This window comes from Sarcophilus harrisii, chromosome 4 (genome assembly GCF_902635505.1).
Source record: "Sarcophilus harrisii chromosome 4, mSarHar1.11, whole genome shotgun sequence".
Taxonomy (NCBI): Eukaryota; Metazoa; Chordata; class Mammalia; order Dasyuromorphia; family Dasyuridae; genus Sarcophilus; species Sarcophilus harrisii.
In genome coordinates this window covers 309186143-309202725 of record NC_045429.1, presented here as the reverse complement: position 1 = coordinate 309202725, position 16583 = coordinate 309186143, and the positions used below count along the sequence as shown (strand labels likewise).

General features: G+C 37.5%; 1 protein-coding gene across 1 annotated transcript in view; it reads left to right on the top strand.

Moving 5' to 3' along the window:
* Nucleotides 1-16317, top strand: part of CACNG4 (calcium voltage-gated channel auxiliary subunit gamma 4) — a 102895-nt gene extending 86578 nt beyond the window's left edge. The window contains exons 3-4 of the mRNA XM_031965667.1: nt 11580-11720; nt 15175-16317. Coding sequence (XP_031821527.1) covers nt 11580-11720; nt 15175-15713 — 680 coding nt within the window. The 3' untranslated portion in view covers nt 15714-16317. The remainder of the gene's footprint in view (nt 1-11579; nt 11721-15174) is intronic.
* The last annotated feature ends 266 nt before the right edge of the window (nt 16318-16583 follow it).

Below are 16583 nucleotides of genomic sequence, written 5' to 3'. Positions count from 1 at the left end.
AAAGAAGGAAGGAAAGAATGAAGGAAGAGAGGAAGAGGAAGTAAGAGAGGGAGGGAGGTAAAAAAAAAAAGGAGGGAGTGAGGAAGAAGGAAGGAAGGAAGGAAGGAAGGGAGAGAAGCAGGAAAGCATGGGCTATCTAATCCCCTGTTTTCTGTAACTTATGATGCATTCTGATCCAACCTGTAGACACTATCCTACTGCTTGCCTTATCTTTTATCATTAAAATAGAATTTTAGAAGGTCACAGGAGGAGGGGAGCACACCAGCAGAGAAAGAATCTAGAAATTAAGGAAAACATGGTAACATCTAAAAGTCATGTTGCTGTCTTCACAACAAAATGTCCACACACATGTAGTCTCTCTCTCAGCAGCATACCTTAGGGTAGAGTAGATTCAGCCTCATTTATGGAGAATCAATACTAGGCCCCTTTGAGCAAAAGTAATTGAGCAAAAAACAACAAAACAAAACAAAACAAAACAAAAAGCCCTCTGCACCTGCTTAGGGGTAATTTTTCCAAAAAGGGAAAAAATGAATTTTTGCAATGAATCATCTAGTGACATAGAATGTTAGTATTGTTCCCATGGAGCCCTGGGACAGGGCAGCTCCGACCAGACAACCAACCTCTATGAGCCCCAGAAATGTGAACAATCAGGTCAGCCTTGCAGCTTCTGGCTCAGTCTCCTTCCTTTTTTCTCCCCTCTCACTCTCACCAATAAACATTTATGGAGGGTCTGAAAGACCAGGAAAAGATGAGTCATGTTCCTTCTATCCTCAGGCCTCAAATAGCTTATCTTAGGTTCCTACGGTTTCCAAATCATTCTATCAATCACCCTTCTTCTGGGCCCATCTTATGCCATCCTCCAGGCTCAGTCACTACCCACACCCACTTACTGGGAGGGAAGGACATCCAGCACTCCAGTGGTAGGAGGTTCGGAACACTGAATCTAGCTTGACCTCTTGAATTGGCTTTGGTGATATACTAGCCAATATTTCAAACAATGTATTTCCCTTCCCCTAGGGAATATTCTAAAACAAAATTCCCATTTTTTTTAACCTGAATAAAATCTTTCTTTGCTTCCTTTTCCTTCCCTTTTAGTTCTGGAATTGCCCCCCTTCACTCTATTTTCTTTCCTCTGGGTGAACATTTTAAAAGAAGCCCCACCTTTGCAACTCCAACCTTCTTTTACTTTTTCTTTCTTTTTAAAATAATGAAACTAAATTTGATTTCTCCTTATCTCTGATTTGAGAATCACCCCTTTGCTCAAGTTACACCCCCATTTTATATCACATTATACTTATTCTATAGTGCAATAGAGAGATGCAGCTCTGAGAGCTAAGTTCTTCAGGAAAAAGACTGAAAGTTATTGGATACTCACTCAGTTCCCAGAGAGTTCCAGCATCATGGAGGAAGGGAGGTGGAGAAATGAAAAGGAGGACTTACAGAAGTGATTTCTCTACTATCCCCAGTAAAATACAGTGACAGCAACCTAGCAATCCCTGCTCATTTGAGAAGGAAATAGTCTCCTTAAATAGTCTCTTTGGGGAAAATGAATCTTACAAAAAAAAAAAAAAAAAAAAAAGGGGACTTAAGGGCAAGATGGGAGAAAGGGAGAGGGATCAGAGGATTGGATTTGTCCAAATACCTCAGCTCTTTTTGTGGTTGATGTTGGTTAGTAAGAGCTTATTTCCCAATGGGGATCCATTTTTTTCCATCCCTCAGAAGTAGAAATAGGAAAGTTTACTTGGCATGTAATCAAGATTTGTAAACTGAGTAACATACTTCAGTCTGTAGTTCAGAAAGACAAGAATTACCACTCAGGGTGACACCCACTGCAGTTGGACAGCCTAATTTTTTGATTCCTTCTTCTTTTCTCTTTTTATTAGCCATCTTAGAATCCTAGAGTCATCAGATTTGAGGGATGAGTGATTATCTGGGCCAACCTCTTCATTTGACAGCAATCTTTTGATTCTTCTACTGTAAAATGAAAGGATTGGTCCAAACAATCTCTCAATTTCCATCTAATATTCCTGGCTGTTCAGGGTTATAGGAACAAGACTGGAGGGGTGATTGGTCTGATATATTTGTGGTGACTAAAAGAGTTAGGGCAGGAGAGTGTATACCTGGCAGGTTTCCCAGTACTTCAATCCAGGTCATTTGGAATTCATCTTCTTGTATATCCTGTTTCCTCACATTCAGGAAAAGTTATAATTTACTGAACTGATTGTCTATGAATAAAGTATTCTTGAAGTGGTGTTCCATACATGCCCATGTATATCTGAATGTCATTACATATTGTACACTGTCCAAGGATATATTCCTTATATATTCATATTATATATATACATATATATAATATGTCCTATGCATGATAGTGTTCATTAGGAATCCAGGAAACTACCCCATTTCCTATAATATTAGGTTCAGCAGTAAGTGAACAAGCAATTATTAAATACCTGCTATGTGCCAGACATTGTATTAAGCAGTGGAAGATCATTTTGCAAAACAGTCATTAAAATATTATGACAAAACCCTGTCTAACATCAGGCAAATTATTCAAAATGTTTCCCTAACAACTGTCCATGTATAACAGTAATGTCCCTACGGAACTATGGTCTTTCACCTGATACCCTGTTTTCACAAAAAAATAATTAATAACAGGTAAAACATGACTATATTTTTGCCAGCCAGCTATAAATGACTCAGTGATCAAATCCCCTTCATTTACCTTTATTTTCTACTTAAAAGGTAACAAGATACTACTGGATTTTTATTGTAATTTTCTATCACATAGTGCACAAAAGAAAATCCTCTAAGTATCTCCAGTTGCTCATGGTGGAATAACAATTCAAAAATGAGGTGGGAGTGACTGTTCCTTATAAAGCGAGGAATTTTTTCTGGAGGGGGGAAGCATTTCTTTCCAAAACTAGCTTCATTCTCCTATTAGCTAGCCTGCTATCAATACCATCAGGATCCAGGGCTTTCTTCCAACTTCCAGATATTGCACAGGCTTCAGCTCTGTCTGGTGGTGCTCACCCAACTTTAAAATGTCCAAATCTATCCAATTTAATGAATTGTTTTGATATGATTATTTTGACGTGCCACTCTTAGTACAGCCAAAACCTTAGAGCAAAGCCAATAATGATTGCTGGTGTTTATATAGTGCTTTAAAAGTTTATAAAGCACTTCCTTCACAGCCACTCTGTAAGGAAGATAGGCTGTGTAAAAATGATTGTCTTTTTCTTTATGTGGAGGAGATTGATCTGACTACTCTTGAATAAATGTTAAAAGTGGTAAGGAACAAGAAAAAAAAAGTGAGGTGTTAGCATTTTACTCCTTTTAGACTTTGAATGGTTCTATTCACAGTTTGTAAAAAGAGTAAAACCTTGAGTGGCTCAGACCCTAAGTGATATATTTGCACATTTTAAAGGGTTCATTCCTTTCACTTTTTTATGGGTCAGTGTAAAGGAAATGTGAAAAAGTGTTCACACATATTTGCTCCTTTAAGAGGTGTGAAGTTCCTGTCAACTTGGCATTAAGGTTCAGCCTTGCCCCCAGTGGCTTTTAAAAGCACAAACAAGCTATGAGAACAGAGTATTATTCCCTGACAGTGAAGAAGGGAGCTACTCAGCTTTTGAAAGGGAATTTTGTTTTTTCCCTTGTATCTTTTGGGGGAAAGACAGAGGGAGGGAGATTTCTCTACTTACTCTACTTAAATGGTTCTTAGAGCAAAGTAGCTCATAGAACAGTCTCAGAGAATCCAGATGAATTCTAGAGAAATGCAAGCCCAAAGTCCACAGAGAAGTTACATCTTGAGGGAACAACATGAAAAAATTACTAAAAAAAAAAATCATAGGGATCTACAGTGGATCATTTTGGCCATTTGTATTGCCTTAAGGTGCTCGTTTCTAATATGTGTGTATGTGTGTGTGTGCACGCACTTCCTACTGATGCTATGTATTATACTCCCCGTGTCTGATAGTAATATTTTGTTGCAATTATTCTTTATTCTTATTCTTTTATTCTTGTAATTATTCTTTATAATTATTCTTATAATTATTCTTTTAATGTCTTTTTTAATTGTACCAACTGGATGAATTTAATGGTAGAATACACCAGTGGGGACTGCTTGTTTGGAGTACATATCTGCTGAGTAACTCAGATCTGGGTTAGTTTTTCAACACAAGCTGTAAGTTTGAATTAGGTTGTACTACATTTGAATGAAAACACAAACTTAGAGAAATGAAGCAACTTACCCAATGTCACATTGCTAATAAAGCTTTTGAACCAAGATCTCTTGGTGCCATATCAAGAGCTCTTTTAACCACTCCATCTTCATTGCCTCTCCTAATATTCCAAATAACAGAAAAAAATCCCCCAAATGATAAACTGACTGATTGTGTTCCTTTGAGATCAGAAGATACTGTCCAAGCAATTAAATGAAAGATTCTTCTATCACGTGGTAAATGATTCTGTTAACAGTAGAACAGAGAGAGAGAAAAATAATTAGAAGAACCTAACTTTGAATCCTGTTTCTGACGATACCTAGCTATACAACCATGATCTAGGCAAAATATACACTCAGTTCTGATAGACTGAGGACTAAGAAGAGAGATAGTTCATTCTTTCCTCCCCTTTCTTTTCCTCTCTTCCCTCTGGAGCAACCAGGATTTTAAAAATTTTTTCTACTCACGAATCCTTTTCACCTGAGAAGTTTTTATGTGATCCCAGATATGTAGGTATATAAAATAGGTCTACAAATCAATTATAAATTTAATTTTGTGACTCCCACATTCAGTTTCACAACCTCATATAGGGTCATTACCCACAGTTTAAGAAGCTTTGAACTAAACTATTTGCTTTCTTCTGAGGCTAGGAAAACTTGTTTTTATCCTAAATGCATACTTTCTTATTCATTAAATGTTATATAACTGGTGATCAACAGAAAACCAAAATTTCTTGCATTTTTACTAAATGATCATATATAGAAATAGTTTTGTGGGGGGTTGGAAGGAAGGGACTGGAAAGGAAGAGGGAAAAGAGAAGAATGGGAAGAAGAAGAGGGAGAGGGAGAGAAACAAGGGTAGTAGAAGTTGGAGTGAGTGGGAGGAGAGGGGAGAAGGGAAATGAGAGAAGAAAAGAGGAAAAGTTAAGAGAAAAAAGAAGATAGGAGAGAGAGGAGGGAGGGAAGAAGAAGAGAGAAGAGGGAGAAGGGAATTAAAAGTGGGAGGGAAAATTGAAGTGGGAGGAAAGAGAAAGGGAGGGAGGTAGAAAGAAGAAGGGAGAAGGAAGAAGAAGAAAGAGAAGGAGAGAGAAAAAGAATACCCATTTTAGAGATGAAACAGTATCAAGTAGGGAAACAAATTAAGCTATCACAAGCCTGGTGAAAAGTACCCAAATTATCCAAACTCAAGATATTTCCAGAAACTTTCCTTTTCTTTATTCAATCAAAGGAAATTATGCCAGAAGCAGCCTGCAATTTGGAAATGAACAGCCACTTTTGGTCAGATAGTTTGCTCCTTTCACAGGCTTCTTTAATCAGTGAACAGGTGCAGCCTCAGTCAAACTGAGACCTGTTGAAAACCCTAGCTTAAAAAGATCTCCTTTTTCATTCAGGGTCATCTCCAGCCCTCTTGAATTATATCTGACTACTGGATCCAGATGGCTCAGAAGGGGAAAGTGAGACAGGTGACCTTGCCCAGCCCTCCCTCCCTTAAATCCAATTCACTTGCATGTCATGGAGACCTCTCTGATACCATTGTCTTCTTCAAGAAGGAAGGACAAATAGCAGCAATCAAAAGAAATCTATGTACCAGAAGAGTCAGATAATGATGGGGAAGCTCTTACCCAAAGGAGAAAAAATGAAGTTTCCCCAGAGATATACTTAAACAGCACCCAAACCTGAGGCAAGCTATCTCTGCCAAAAAAAAAAAAAACCAAATGAGGTCATAAAGAGGCAGATGCAACTGTAAAAATGACTTAATGACAACAAAAAATATCTTGCTTGCCATCTGGTTGTTAGAATAGAAGCATAGATTTTTAAGCTAAAAGATATATTGGAAGATTTCTAATCCACCTTCTTCATCTTATGGGTGAAACAGTCAAAACCCAAGGGAATGAAATAGTGTGGCCATGTTCTCTTGAGGTAGTAAATGGCAGAATTGCAATTCAAACCTTGAGTCACTCCAATTTCAAAACCAAGGTGCTTTCCTCCAGGAGTAACATTTGGAAGCTATTATTAGTCACATTTCCAATCTGACATAGAGAATCAGGGTAATGATTTCAAAAAAGCCTAGAAAGACTTACATGAACCGCTGCTGAGTGGGGTAACTAGAAGCAAGAAACAATAAACATCTGGGTTTACTGTTTGGTCATGATTTTCAGGAAATCTAATGATTTTCAAATGATTTCTCATTCTATTTTCTAAGCTAGTTGTTTTTCATAGTAGATACCTCATTTCTTGTTTTCTCTTTCTGGTTATCCCATTTTTTTAGAAGTGTCACAATTTGATTATTTCTTTTCTAAGCTTTTTTTTTTTTTAATATTTTCATTCCTTAATTATTGTTTTAGCTCTTTTGGAAACCTTTCAGGTTTTTCTCCCTGCTCAATAATAAGATTATATGATGATCAACTGTGATGGACATGGCTCTTTTCAACAATGAAGTGATTCAGGCCAATTCCAATAGAATTGCAATGAGAGAGCCATCTGCATCTAGAGAGAGGACTAGGAAGACTGAATGTGGATCACAGCATAGTATTTTCACATTTGTTGTTGTCGTTGTTGTTTGCTTGTTTTTTTCCTTTCTCATTTTTTCCCTTTCTGATCTGATTTTTCTTGTGTAGTATGACAAATGTGGGAATATGTTGATAAGAATTGAACATTTTTAACCTATATTGGATTAGTTGCTGTTCAGGGTAGGGAGGAGGGAAAGAGGAAGGAAGAGAGAAAAAATTGGGACACAAAGTTTTGCAATGGTGAATGTTTAAAACTATCTTTGCATGTATTTAAAATAAAAGGCCATTATTATTAAAAAGAGAGAGGAAATTAAATTAAATCATTTTCTATCCAGAAAATTATAGGTTGGTCCATCTATCCCCTGAACAATTCCTTCCTCTCACTCCAAAGCAAGTTATTAGTCCTGCTGACTTCTTTTTGCTTGGTTGATTGATTTCCCCAAACTCTGCCTTTCAAAAACAAACATACAAACCAGCCCAGTTGCCTGAAAAGAACTTTCAAAAATACCCCCTCCAATACATTTTTTCCTCATCCACTTTTTCCTAAGATTCTATAGGTATGAGCTTGGTTATTTCTTCTTCTGGAGATAGAGAGATGAGCTCTAGCACATCTCAGAGGCAGCAAAGCTCCCTCTCCCTTTTTTTCTGCAGTTCCAAACTACAGCTCTCACCCCTGGAACTCCTGCTCCCTCCCCACACCCCTATCTGCTGGGTTCCCTGGAAGTATTTTTCTCCCTTGCCTTTCTAGCATAAGTGTGACACCTCCCCAGAGGGCAACTAAGGAGGAAATCTCTATGCATTTGTAAGAAAGCCAATAGTAGATCTCTCAGCCAAGTCCAGGTACTCTGAAGTACACTTCAGGAAAATTAAGAAGAGTACAATATGAAATAAAGATTTAACAGAATCAAAAACAAACATCAGAGAAGTACTGTAACCAGTCCAAGACTACATCAGAAACAACACAAAAGCTGCAGATGTTTCAGATGCCACTTAATGATTGCAAAAATTGGTGTGATATCCAGGGAGGGCTGGCCCAGGTTTCATCAAGAGGTAGAGTGCAAAGCCCCACACCTTCCTGGGAGACCAAAACTGGCTGAAGCCAGCAGTTTCTAGGAAATGGGGTCTGAAACCAGTGTGATCAGGGAGTAGGCTCTACTCCAAGAGAAACAGTAATTGTGTCTACTGACTTCATATTCCCTGCTTCTTCTGGGATTAAGGAAACCTTAGTCTTTATTTTTAAATGTGCATTTTCTCTTCCAAGCTTTTAAATGCAATATAACTATTGATAATTGTCCATCAAAATATCTGCTTTATTTTTGCAAAAAGCGCATGGTGAGGAATGAGGAAGAGTGGAAGAAGGAGGAGAGGAAAAAAAGGGAGATGGAGAGAGGGAAAGAAGAGGAAAAAGGAGAGGGAAAGAGGAATGTGTAAAGAGCAGAGGTAAATCACAGCTCTGTATTCAGCTCTTAGTCCAAAAACAGGACTACTAAAGCATCAGGTCCTGGCCTCTAATAGCTTACCAATCAGGGACTATAGTAAGGAAAATAACTGGGACTCAGTCATCCCATCTGAAATTGCCATAAGCTAATAGCATCTTAACTATTGCTGGACCTAAGTGTCCTTCCACTCTAAGATTGCAATGGAACATGAGATTTAGATAACCACACTATCCAAAAATGTGTGTGAGAGAGAAGAGGCTGGTCCTGGTAAAGTCCAAATGTAGGAAATAAAGCTGAAGGCTTGAGTAAATAGCAAAAAAAAAAAAAAAAAAAATAAAAATTCCTAGATGGCAGGGATAGCAGGGAGAAAAACCTGAAAGATTTCCAAAAGAGCTAAAACAATAATTAAGGAATGAAAATATTTAAAAAAAAAAAAAGCTTAGAAAAGAAATAATCAAATTGTGACACTTCTAAAAAATGGGATAACCAGAAAGAGAAAACAAGAAATGAGGTATCTACTATGAAAAACAACTAGCTTAGAAAATAGAATGAGAAATCATTTGAAAATCATTAGATTTCCTGAAAATCATGACCAAACAGTAAACCCAGATGTTTAGTACATTGCCTGTTCAGCCATTTTTTAGTCATACCTTCTCTTCATTACCCCATTTGGGGTTTTCTTGGAAAATATATTTTCCTCTTGGGGGCCGCTAGGTGGAACAGTGGATAGAGCACCAACCCTGTGAAGTCAGGAGGACCTGAGTTCAGATCTGGTCTCAGATACTTAACACTTCCTAGCTGTGTGACCCTGGGCAAGTCACATAATGCCAATTGCCTCAGGGGAAAAAAAAGATATTTTCCTCTCCAGTTCATTTTACAGGTGAGGAAACCAAGGCAAACAAAGTTAGGTGACATCCCCAAGGTCACACAACTAGTAAGTGTTGGGCCAACTTTGAATCCAGACCTTCTGGTCTCTAGGCCCAGTGTTTATCCACTGTACCACCAAGGTATTCTATTACTCAAACAAAACACTCCTGAATAAGCTGGCTCCTTATATTTCATTGGCTCCAGAAACTTCCTCTACCTAGAAGATCATTCATCTCTGGAACTCAGGAACTCACACTGACAAATTACTTCTGCTCCCGGGCCCCCTGCCTCTGATTGGACTCATTAATTATTCATGTTTAGGCCATGCCAATGTAATAAAAGTTATACCACCTAAATTAGTTTACAGTTTTAGTGCCGTTTGAATTAAATTACCAAGGGGTAAATTTATAGAACTAAAAAAATAATAATCCAAAGAAAAAAGATCAAGAATCACAAGAGAAATATTTTTTTAAAGTAGGCATGAAAGGACCCTTGCTGCATCAGCTTACTGTATTATAAAAAATAATTAATGGAACAATTTGGTACTGCTTAAAAGAGGAGAAAAGTTGATAACTGAAACAAGTTAAGTGCATAAGACCTAGAATTGAACATAATAGTGTCTAGTATTTAATAAACATAAGGATAAGTGCTCAATTTTTGACAAAAACTATAGAGAAAATTGGAAAGAAGTCCAGCAGATAATAAGTTTAGACCAACAATTCACACCATATACCATAATAAGCTTCAAATGGAGACATGACTTGAATATAAAAGGTCTTATTAACATATTAGAGAAGAGAAAATAACTTTCACAATTATGTCTAGGGAAAGAATTTTTAACTAAAGGCATAGAGGTGATCCTAGAAAGTTAAATGAATAATTTCAACTGCATAAAATTGAAAACCTTTTTCATAAGTGTAAAAACTATAGCCTAGGGAACTGGGGAAGGGGAGAAATTTTCTCCCCTTAAATTTCTCCCCTTTCTCTTAAATTTCTCCCCTTTCATTCTTTGGTTCATTACATATTTAGTCAAGAAGGCACAAGGAAAATCTTTTAAAGCTTAGGTTTGGCTCACATCTCCCACAGAAGGGATTAATTATATCTTCTTTTAAAAGGTATTATATACACAAAGTAGATTGGATCAAGGACTGCTATTTATTTCTTTCACCATAAAGAATTGTTTAAAACACAAAAGACTCATATATTTGTACATATTGGCAAATACTTAAAACATGAAATCATAACCCATGACCCCTTTATTACTCTTCTGGGAAGTTAATATTTAAAATATTGGGCTATTCAGGGAGGACTAGCACCTCTGGTGTGAGGGCCTGCTGAGCCTTTTTAAGGGTTGCTCATCTACCTTTGGTGTCTATCTGTCACCCATCTCCACCTGTGGCTCCAAGGAGCTGTGTCATGCACAGTGGCCACACCACAGTAAATCATCTCAGCAGATGAGTTAAATCAGATTGAGAGTCACCAATAGTTGATAAGTTAGGGGGATGTCTAACCCAAGCGTGCGTTGATGAGAACAATTTGCTACAAAGATCATAAAGACAATTGAAGCAAGAACTGTGGGGGATTTAGAGCTTGATCAGACATTGAAGATGCTATCTCCTTATTTTATATCTTGCCATTGGATTTTGATGACCGTGAAAGAGAAAATGAGGTTGACCACTTCATGCAACTTTTCTTCACTTAAATCATCACCCTGATGGCAAATCAAGACATCACCCTGAAATGTCATTGATGCTCTTTGAAATGAAGAGCAAAAACAACAACTTAAAATATGAACTACTGTAGAACTATTGAACAGGGATTTCATTTTCACCTCAATGCTTCACTCTCGGAAAACCCACATTTGCCCCATATCTTCTCACCAGTTATACATGTTTAACTTAGACTTTTCCTCCTATTGATTGTCATGTTCTCCTTTCAAAAGATTGGATGGTATGATGAAAGGAATATAATGTGTTTCTTACTATATAGATGAGGCTAGTTCTTTTCCAAACCAAGGAGAATGGGTGAACTATGTTATCTAATATCTTCAACTTCAAAACATTTGAGTCATGGTTAGCCATACTTTGCTTGTGTACTTACCTAGTATCTTCCTACAAGTCCCAGATAGATGATTAAAGTTTTTTTTTTTAATGGAACCTTAATGAGTAGAAAGGAAAAGCAATCATCTTCTGCTTTCCCTCTTAGTTTTCCTGCCAACAATGTTAATAAGGTTACAGATCTTTTTCAATGCATATTGGGTAATTACCCCCTTGCATTTTTATACTACTTATTGCCAACACATTTTTTAATATATTATCTTATTTTATCCCTAAACACCCAAGGTAGGTATGATGACCTCCCATTTAATATATGGGGAAACTGGGACCCTGGTGAAAAATTCTGACTCAAAGAATAGTCGCTGGAGCCAAAGCATCTCTATGGATCTCAACTTTACTCCAGGTCTGGGAAAAAAAATCCCTTTAATTCATGTCTCTTCTTTCTTCTTTTACTTCCTGACTTTTCTCTCATCCTTTCTTGCAGGTATTGTTAGGGCTTCCAGTGTGTTTCCTATCCTCAGCACTGTTTTTCTTTTGCTGGGAGGTCTCTGCATTGGTGCCGGGAGAATTTACAGCAGCAAGAACAACATCATCCTTAGTGCAGGCATCCTATTTGTTGCCGCAGGTAAATATATTCTCTCCATCTGTTCCTTTTCCCCACTGAGAGAAAGCTGGGAAAGTACAGGGACAGGCAGAGCCAACCTGCACCTTTTTGTGGCTTCTCAGCTCACTTAGTTAAAATAAGACCAACATCTTTTTATACTGAACACTTCCATAATGTTCCCTAGCTCACCCTATCCTCCCAGTACAAAATCCCATAAAAACCTAACAAAAAAATTACATCACAGTACTCAAACATGTTCTCATCTATTGCATGTATTAATCCCAGGTTATGAGCTTTATGACCTATGGGGAAATCCCTTTCTATTCTTAGGACTCAGTTTTTTCATCAGTTAAAAGAAGTTGGATTTCCATGAGTTCTGGGGTCCATTTCAGCACTAATATTCTAATGTCCTGCTATTTTAACATCCAGGTTCCACCATATTTTTCTGGGTTTATCACTCTCCTTCACACACTGAACTATTTACTGTTCCCAATACACAATTATTTCATTTCTAATCTCAATGCTCCTTCCTTACCACTTCCTCTTAGAATCCCTAACTTCTCTATAGGTATAGATTCTATCTGTCTATTCCCTCCCTTTGCTTCTCTCCCTTACTGCTGGAAAACACTTGGAATATTTTTAATACTTACTTATTTCTATACACATATTCCCCCCACTAAAATACAAATGTCTTTATTTAGGCTTGAAGTTGTGTCATTATTATCTTTGTATCTGCTGAACTTAACAGAATACGTGGAACACAATTGGCACTAAATAAATGTTTGTTAAAATAATAAATATATCCTGAGGACCCCTCTCACATTCTAGGATTCTATTCTATTTCACTGAACTTCATAACTCTTCCAATCAAGATATAAAGAAGGTATTGAGTGTTCAAAAACTCACTCAATAAATAATTGATTCCTCATTTATTGAGACTAAGATCCAGGAGAACTGAAATTATTTATCAAGATCTTAAGGCTGGTTGGTGGCTGAGTTAGTACTATACATCTCCTGATTTCCAGATCCATGTCCCTTGCCTAAACCACTCTATAGCAGAGGTTTAATCCATCCTATAATTTCATGTGGGTGGGTCTTGGTCAGTGGGTTGGAGGTGGGATTGGGGTGAGGTAGAGAATGAGAAAAGAAAAATTAATGTTCAATTATGTCCTTTTGAAAACAATTTTTCTCCCTTTCTTATAACTTGATGGTAGCTTCTTGAACACCCTTCCTCACCCTTCTTTCCTTCCTCTTCTATTTTCTCTACCTTTTCCTTCTCTCCTTTCCTCTCCCCCTATAACCCAAAGCAATAAGTGGACAAAAGTGTATGGTCAGGATTAAGAAATGAAGTCACCACTGAGTAATATGACCACAATTGAGGCTATATAATCTTTTGCAGAAAGACTTTAGTTTGTGTAGAGGAATGTATGGTCGATGTTACCAGTATGATTAATTTTGAGGAATATGATCAAGAATAGGAATGTGGTCAGAGCTGGTGAAAAAGTCAGTAATTATTCATAGTAGATAACCAGCCTCAGGGCCAGGGACAAAATTATATATATATAATGTATATATAATACATAATATATATAATACATATATATATAAAATACACATGTATATAATACACACGTATATATAATACACACATATATATAATGTATATATAATAATATATAATATGTATATATAATAATATATAATATGAAGTTTAAATGAGATGTGGTTGCTAGCTTTATGAAGCTAAGAGTTAATAAGGGATATAATACATACATCAATAAACTATAACATAAAAATAATACATAATAAGGGGTTAGAGCAAAGTACTATCTAAATCTGAAGGGGAAATGGTCATTATTTACCAAAAAGATACAGAAAAGCTTCATGGAGGAGCTAGGCTTTAAACAAGTAGGGGGAAGAGGTGAGAGGAGTTAAAACATGATGATGAATGAAGTTGGGAAAGAATCTTGAGTGCAGACAGAGAAAAGGATTGAGGGCAACACCTTAAAGTAAGAACACTCACTGTAAGGAACTAAAAAATGCTGAGGAGACAGGATTGGAGACACTTGAAAGACAAATCAATTAGAAAGGAGGAAGGAGATATAGTGTGTTTCCCTTTAGGAAACAGAGGTGAGATTACCAGAGAGGATTTAAAAATGCCAGTTGTTGCATAGAAGTCAAAAAGGATGAGGAGAGGGAAAACATCCATTGTGTTTAGTGATGAGGGGACCTCTGAGAAAGCAATGTACATGAAGTAATAGGGATAAAAGCTAGATTTAAAGGCATCCAGGAGAGAGTGGGTGATGAGGAAGTAAAGACATCAGGTATAGACAGCTTGAGTATCTAAAAGTAAAGTAGAAGGGTTGCCAAATAGCTGTAATGATCCACCTGAAAATGCTATAAGAATATAAAGCTCGTGGCTTCTCCAGCTCTAATGAGCAACCCAAGATATAGAGGCACCAAATTAAAATGGGTCTTAGATATTAACAGGTCAAAAGAATAGTGAAGTCATGGGCAAGAAATACTAAAGTACTAGCTAAAGAATCATTAAAATATCAGACTACAGAAGGATAGCTGAATTTGGAGGCAACAACAGCCAGAGTGAAGGAAATGAATGAGGGAATGAAAGAAAGGATCAAGGGATGAACAATTAGGATAAGAGTGAAGGACAAGTTGAGCATTAAGATACGAGATTGCCTTAGAGAATAAACTTTCTAAGCTTAGGATCTTGAAGGTAGCAGAGTTTGAAGAGATCATCAGATCTAAGGTATATAGCCATATCACTTTCAACTAGGGTAAAACAACAGATTCTGGATATATTAGTGCAGAATATGGGAACAAAACTGGACAGATTCATGCATATGGCTAAGAAGTATTGTGGTGCCCTAACTGTGAAGGCTGGAGAGATTTAACCTATGAAGAGGAATTTAGCTCAGGGGCATCCAGACTAAATAATGGCATGGCTAGAGAGATGGGGACCAATCAGGAGGCTTATAAGAAAATGTCCTTGGAAAGTGAAAATATATAATAGAATATGATACTTACTGTAGAAAGAACTTTGTAATTTATTGAGGACTCATCTTACAGGTAAGGAAACTAAGGCTCAAAGAAGAAAAGAGACTTGCCTTCCTTTTCCCACCTCCAAAATCATACACATGGTATAAGTATCAAAGGAAGGCCAATAATATAAGTACCCAAGATTCTTGGTGGTTTAGTAAGCAAATATGATATGCTAATTAAGGGTGTAAGAAGGAGAAGGAAAGGGAGACAGAGAACAGATAAACTATGTCTATGTGGGACATTTTGGGACATGCCAAAAAGGACAGGATGCTAAAATCCATGTTTCCTCTGGGCTAGTCTAGAACCTCTCTTGCTCATCCAAATGATTCCTCCCTCATTACTTCCCAAATCATCTTAATTGTCCAATTTCTAGTTTCCAACATTTGGAATTCTTCCTTTCTTCTTTCCCTTTCAGGTCTGAGTAACATCATTGGAATCATTGTTTATATCTCCAGCAATGCAGGCGACCCAAGTGACAAGAGAGATGAAGACAAAAAAAACCATTATAACTATGGTTGGTCTTTTTACTTTGGCGCTCTGTCTTTTATTGTGGCTGAGACCATAGGCGTCCTGGCTGTAAACATTTACATTGAGAAAAATAAAGAGTTAAGATTTAAGACCAAACGGGAGTTCCTTAAGACTTCTTCCTCTTCCCCTTATGCCAGAATGCCAAGTTACAGGTATAGAAGGAGGAGGTCCAGGTCTAGTTCCCAGTCCACAGAGGCTTCTCCTTCCAGGGATGTCTCCCCTGTCAGCATGAAGATCTCAAGTTCCATCCCCATGGGGGAGATCTCCATGTACACCCTATCCAGGGAACCCCTGAAAGTGACCACGGCAGCAAGCTACAATCCAGAGCAAGAGGCTGGCTTCCTCCAAGTTCACAACTTCCTGCAAAAGGAGCTGAAGGAAGGATTTCACGTCAGCATGATTAATCGGCGAACCACGCCTGTGTGAGGAGAGTGCAAGATCTCCTTCCCCCTAAAAATAATTTTCATCTCCTTATTACAATGGATCTTTTGATCAAACAGGAAGATTCTTAAAAGAACAAACAGACCAAAAGAGAAAAAAGAAAAAAAAAAGAAAAGAAAAGAAAAAAACTCTACATGAAACAAAAAATTTTTCCTGATCTCCAAAACACATCAAGTGCTGGTTTTTACAAATAAGGACCTGGGGATATTGGAATATGAACAGCAATCAGAAGCTGAAGGCTGATTTTAAGCAAGGAGGTTGTTCAAATGCCTTAAGGTTTAGTCAGCCTCAGAAGAAGGCAAAAGTACTTACCTGAGCCTTCAAGGGTAACTCAATCTTATTGATTCTGGAACACAAAATTGAGCCATTATCTCCTTTTGAAAACATAACTTTATAGACAAATGGGATTTCCATGGACCTATATTTAATAGCACCCAGAACCACTGAAAAGTCTCCACTTTACATAATGGAGGGCTATTGCAGAAATCACTTTTGCTCCTCAGAACAGTGTTTCACTTGCTTTCTGTGATGGAGAAGAGAAAACCAAAGCTGTTCTCTCAGTCTCTCTCTCTCTCTCTCTCTCTCTCTCTCTCTCTCTCTCTCTCTCTCTGTGTGTGTGTGTGTGTGTGTGTGTGTGTGTCTCTCTCCCTCTCTCTCTGTCTCTCTGTCTCTCTCTGTCTCTCTGTCTCTCTCTCTCTCTCTGTCTCTCTTTCTTCTCTCTCTCTCTTTCTTCTCTCTCTCTTCTTTCTCTCTGTCTCCTTTTGTCTCTGTCACTGTCTCTGGCTCTGGCTCTTTTGCTGTTTCTCTCTCTCTTTTTCTCTCTTTCTCTCCCTCTTTTCCTCTCTTCTTTTTCTC